At 42.1% G+C, this 6,000-nt stretch overlaps 1 protein-coding gene across 1 annotated transcript in view; it reads right to left on the reverse strand.

Moving 5' to 3' along the window:
- Positions 1–3,653, reverse strand: part of SDHAF3 (succinate dehydrogenase complex assembly factor 3) — an 82,434-nt gene extending 78,781 nt beyond the window's left edge. The window contains exon 1 of the mRNA XM_084784503.1: positions 3,434–3,653. Coding sequence (XP_084640629.1) covers positions 3,434–3,607 — 174 coding nt within the window. The 5' untranslated portion in view covers positions 3,608–3,653. The remainder of the gene's footprint in view (positions 1–3,433) is intronic.
- Positions 3,654–6,000: the final 2,347 nt, after the last annotated feature.

Genomic DNA, 6,000 nt, shown 5'->3' on the forward strand with positions numbered 1-6,000 from the left:
TGTACAGGCACTTTGGAAATCAATCTGGCGCTTTCTCAGAAAATTGAGAATAGTTCTCCCCTCAAGACGAAGCTATACCCAAATGATGCTCTACCATACACAAGATCATTTGCTCAACTATGTTCAGAGCTGCCTTAGTCATAATAGCCAGAATCTGGAAACAACCTAGATGTGTCTCAGTCGAAAAATGGATAAAGAAACTATGGTACATTTACACAACGGAATACTACTCAGCTATTACAAACAAAGTAATCTTGAAATTTGCAGGCAAATGGATGGAACTAGAAATGATCATCCTGAGTGAGGTAACCCAGACCCAGAAAGACACGCATGGTATATACTCACTTACAAGTGGATATTAGCCCAACATAGATGCCCTTCTGAGAGTCTCCACTCAGCGAGAGATTGGGACAGATGCTGGGACTCACCGCTGGACTCCAGGTGAGAGCAGTATGGAAGAATGGGAGGATGGAAGGACCCTGAGGGTTCACGAGCTCCGCAAGGAGACCATCAAGGCTGGTGGATCTGGACCCTGTGGGGCCTCCACAAACTGTTGCACCAACAAAGGACAATGCATGCAGTAAACCTAGACACACACACACACACACACACACGTTCAGATCTAGCCAATAGACAGCTCATTCTCCACAGTTGTGAGGAGAGCAGTGACTGCCTCTAACATGAACTCTGGTGCCCCCCATTTGATCACTTCCCCTTGGTAGGGAGGCCCAGTGGCACACAGAGGAAGGGGAAGCAGGCTATCTGGATGAGACCTGACAGGCTGTGGTCATATGGTGGGAGAGGTCCCCTTCTGTCAGAGATCTAGGGGAGGGGAACAGGGAGAAAGAGGAGGGAGGGGGTGGGAAGATACAAATAAGGGGATAACAATACGAATAAATTATAATTTTTTAAAAAACCTATCCCCCTAACGTTTATGAAGTGTACCCTTTTCATAACGTGTTGAGAATCATAAGATGCTTTCAAGAATGGACAACATCAAACTAATCATGAGTAAAGAGCAAATAAACCCAAATCAATATGTTCCTCTTAGTAACAGAAAAGTACTTTTCAAAAAAGTGTCAAGATAAGGAAAGCCTGAACAACTGTCAAGGAGCTACAGGAGATTACAGAGAAGGAGAAAAACAAAACAAAACAAAACAAAACATCCCTAAACAAAGAGTAGGCTCCAGACCTGCTTCTGAATCAGCACGGAGATGTTCTGTAAAGTAGCGGTAGGTCCTGTGCTTAAGATTCCCCAGCACTGTTGAGATTCTACATTTTGATAAATGTCTTGGCTCTATGTTAGCACGGGGGGGGGGGGGCAGGGTGGAGGATGTACCTGAACCCTACATTGTCTTAGCGACTCTTCTATAAGTCTAAAATTCCTTTAAAACATTAAAACAAAACAAACAAACAAAAGACAGTGAAATTGCTGTCAGCAGGCCTCCCATGATTATCAACACATTTACCCAGTGCTCTTCTTGTAGCCTTTCACTCAGCTTTTTATGAACTTATTCTAAGTTCTCTCCTTTCCTACATTTTCCTTAAACATGTTCACTTCTTAGACTTTAGGACTTCTCAAAGTACATTCCTTTCTTCTCAACATAGATATAGTCTTCCTTTCTGGCTTCAAATTAACTTAATGGACACAACTTTACAAACACTTTAATATATTATAGCTTCAGTATAATTAACAATATACAAAATACTTTTTAAATACACTAGCTTTAGCTGAGCATGGTGATGCATGCCTTTAATTTCACCTCTCAGGAGGCAGAGGCAGGTGGGTCTCTGATTTCCAAGCCGGCCTGGTCCACACAGTGAGTTCCAGGATACCCAAAGATATGTAGAGAAACTCTGTCTCAAAAAACCGAAATAAAATAAAATAAAATAATAAATACATACACTAGCCTTTGAGATGTTATTTTACAGATGATAAGACTAGAAAATTTAACTGATGTGACATTTAGTAAACGCTGAGGTCTGAATTTGAATCTAGTTTTCTGACTCCAAGACCAACTACATATCTAAAGTGCTTTGCATTTTAAACGATGCAAACCTCCCCAGCTCCGGGCAACTGAAATACATCTAATAAACCAAGACTTTTAAGAAAGTTCCAAATTTCATTATTGTTCTAAATTTCTCTCTTAAAACTTCAATAATTATACAATCAAGAATTATAGCATTCAGTGAAAATGTTTTACCTTAGCCTAATCTTTATGTTGTTATTTTGTTTTCCTCGAGACAGAGTTTCTCTGTGTAGCCTTGGCTGTCCTGGACTCACTTTGTAAACAGTCTGGCTTTTAACTCACAGAGATCCACCTGCCTCTGCCTCCTAGAACGCTGGGATTAAGGGCACCCACAACCACAACGGCACCCGGTTCTTTATTTATTTTAAAGGGAAACATCACTCAGCCACTATCAGTACAAAAAAAAAATTCTATTTTATCGTAGCACTTTCTTTAAAGTGCCTAGAAGCACTCTGCTCCCCAATTCCTTTCACCTCTTGGTATTTACATAGCCATTGGGGGAAGAAATCCTGCAAGACTCTCAACACCATGCAATACTCAACTTTTTTCTTCATTCTTAAAAATATATATATTAGGGCCTCAGACCCGGCTGTGTGAAAAAGGCGTCTGCCGCCAAGCCACACAACATAATTTTTATCCCCAGGACCCATGTAGTGGAAGAAGAGAACAGACTCCCTTGGGCTATCTTCTGACCCCAGCATCCTCCATACACACAAATAAATAAATCCGATTAAAATAAATAGTAAAGAAAAATTAGGTCAAACAACTAAATCCAATCGCGTGTAATGTCTTAAGAATTATCCAACAGCGCAGTATTATGTAAAAAAGTACCCAGGTTTTAAAAACCTAAAGAAAACAACTTTTACCTGGCTTAACTTCCGTCAACACTTTCCCAAGTGTAACCTTTCAACCTTTCTGTGTTATCTAACTTATCTGTGAGGTGGAAAACTTATTAAAGCCCTACAATTACAAATTAACAAACGGTCGAACCAAGCCTGACAGGCTAGTAACGACATAATGCTGTCACGTATAAAGGAAACGAAAAGGACAGCAGGCAAACTTTTGGAGCACATCACAGTGAGGCGGTAAATTGTGAGATACACACACATCCACGCCCCCCGCAAATCTCTCCGACTCCTGGCACCCTCAGACTTTCAGGAAGTTGATCTCAGCACCAGGGGAACTAAGTGTGCTCAAGCAGAAAGCCTGTAAGCTGAGGGGCTTCACGATCGAACTCGGTGAGGTGCTGTTTGACCAGCTTTGGGTTGTTTTAATATAGACGCCCTGTTTGGTCGTGCATGGACAGTGGGGAGCAGCGAGGACAGCAGTCTCTGAACCGAATACCCCTGAGGAACCCCGAAGGTCCGGGAATAAGGGGGCGGGGAGTGGGGGGCAGCACTTGCCTCCCATTCCTGCAAGAAACGCTGGGCCTCGCCAGAACCAACAGTCTTATGTCTCCTAAATTCATCCTTCACGTACTGGTCGCCCAGGGCTTTGAGGTCCGGGGGAAGAGCCCGGTGTAGCTGTAAGATACGCCTATATAAAGACCGGACTCGTGAAACATGCCGCCCCGGCATGGCTCCGCGCGTGTTCCACCCGCCGCGCCTGCGCAGAAGGTCGGCGCGTCTCCGCTCCTCCGGGAAGGCTCCTATGGGCAAGCGGGCGGAAGAGGGCGCGCTATCTTTATTCCGGTTTGGTCCCTCAACGAATCTTGTCCTTCCGGAATCTCAGATTTTTTTTTTTTTTGGTGATGACAGAACTCCCCTTTCCTCCTCCCCGCCCCGCCCCCTCCCCCCGCAATCGCTGTCCCGTTCTGCTAGAGGCGTGGCTTTTGAGGAGTCCCTGCAAATTCTTGAGCTTCCTAGAGAGATAGTATATAAGTCAAAAGTCTTGAGTGAGCGAGTTTTTTTGTTACTACCAGAGCTAGCTCATAGTCGTTTCCATTCCTCAGTTCCTTCTTAAAAAGACTTCATCAAAATCGGTCTCCTCCAAAAATCCTTCCTTGCTTAATCCAAACTGTCAAGGCTATTCGTCGGAGGGAGGTAACTGTGGGATTCATTGTTCCTTTCAACAGCCCACGCCAGTGCTGTGTGTGTGTGTGTGTGTGTGTGTGTGTGTGTGTGTGTGTGTGTGTGTGTGTGTGTGTGTGTGTGTTTGCTACAAGCATCGCTTCTTCCAGGTAACTAACACAAGTGAGCCCTAGCTGGCACACTTCGTATGTCCAGGACAAGTTGTCTGTGGAATGATCTTGGGAAGAGTTTTAAGCGTATTTTTTCCAAGGACACAATCCTGGAGATTTTTATTAAACATTGTAATATGAAAACCAAGAATCTAGATGTTCACAAGTCCTAACTTGTGTAGAGATGATTTTAAAAAGAAAAAAAAAAAAGGTAACTTTTTCCAGAGCCAATTGTTCCTTGTCCTTACATTTTTGTTCCTAATTGTTAGGCCTCTATTTAGGTCTGCCTATCTTGTGATGTCATTGCCTACCTAGCATGGGGGCATGGCCCTACCCAAGATTATAAAAAGCCAAACCCACCTTGTGTGTCTCTTTCTCCACTCTCTCCCTATCTCTCTGTCTCTCCCTCTGGGGTACACCTCCTCCCCCTTTCCTTCTCACCCCGTGCTCACTTAATAAATCTCATATAATCTGATATCTGTTGCCTGGCATCTTATTTCTTATTTTCAATTATTAAACTAATACATTCTTAATCCTTCAGCAAATCACCAAAATCAAGCATTATGTCCGCCGCACCCTGTACCGTAATTTCTTTCCACTGAATAGCTTCCTTCTCTGTGTTTCCTGCCTCTGGCCACAGTGAGCTTCAGTTAATGATGTACGTAGACTGTAAAGTAGATGAAGCCATTCCTCTGCTTGAGGAATCCCCAGAAGCATTCCATTAGTGTAAAACCCAAAGTCTCTTTACCTCTAGGATTTAAATCTTTATTTACTCACTCCCTAATTAGTCAGTTCCTGTCACATTGGCCCTCTGCCTCTTCATCTTTGAAAACACCAGGCACACTCCCAACCGAAAACCTAAACTCCTGACAAGCTTTTGTTTATCAATGGTATTGAATGTCTCAGGATTTGCAAGTAGGTAAAACAACTCGAGTATGAGAACTCAGAGACACTGGATTTCTGTCCATGCAACAATTATGCGTTCAAAAAAGACAAAAGGCTACAAGATTTTGCTCTTTCCCAGGTCTCATGACAGTGCCACAAAAATAAGAAGCACTCCGGTATTTATTGCCTTGAATAGATTTTTCCCCTTTTACTAAACTTTAAGGAAAATATTTGTCTAAAAGGATTTTTTAATGGATTTAATTTGGTATTGTGACAAACCACATTAAAGGCAAGGATTGAAGAGCAGTGTGGCTATTTCAGGAAATTTTTTCTAACCATATTTCATCTGTTAACATCCCTGTAAATTGAAAATTATTTTCTTATTCTAGTTTACTTTTTTCTGGTTTCCCTTAAAGTTAAATTACAGGTACAATAAATACTTCTTTCAGAGCCAAAGCTCTTTATAAGAATGTGGAAAAGAACACTCTGCCAATGAACTAATAAAAGAATCAATTCAGCCTAAGAAGAGGAAAGATCCACAAAGCATTAGCAAACTAATGATCAGAAATGGAGGTGATGGGCTGAAAATATTTGAAGATATGATGGTAGGGTTAGACCTTGAGAAAGGGAATCAAGCAGTGGACACAATGGCAGAAGAATCTTTTATTCACAATGAGCAAGGCAGTGCACTATTTTGAGGATGAAACTTTTAACTGAGCTTTCCTCTTGTGGTCAAAGTATCCATGAACTGAAAATAATATTTGATTTGAGTTCTTGGCTGTTGATCTAGATTAGCTACACTTCCCTTGGACCACAAGAGGAGTATTATAATTGGAAGGTAATGGAAACAGGAAGAGTTTCTGTGGATCATATGCCACACAAGTAGAGTTGGAAGAAGCAGGTAGA

This window comes from Acomys minous (assembly GCF_964271855.1).
Source record: "Acomys minous genome assembly, chromosome: 6".
Classification (NCBI taxonomy): domain Eukaryota; kingdom Metazoa; phylum Chordata; class Mammalia; order Rodentia; family Muridae; genus Acomys; species Acomys minous.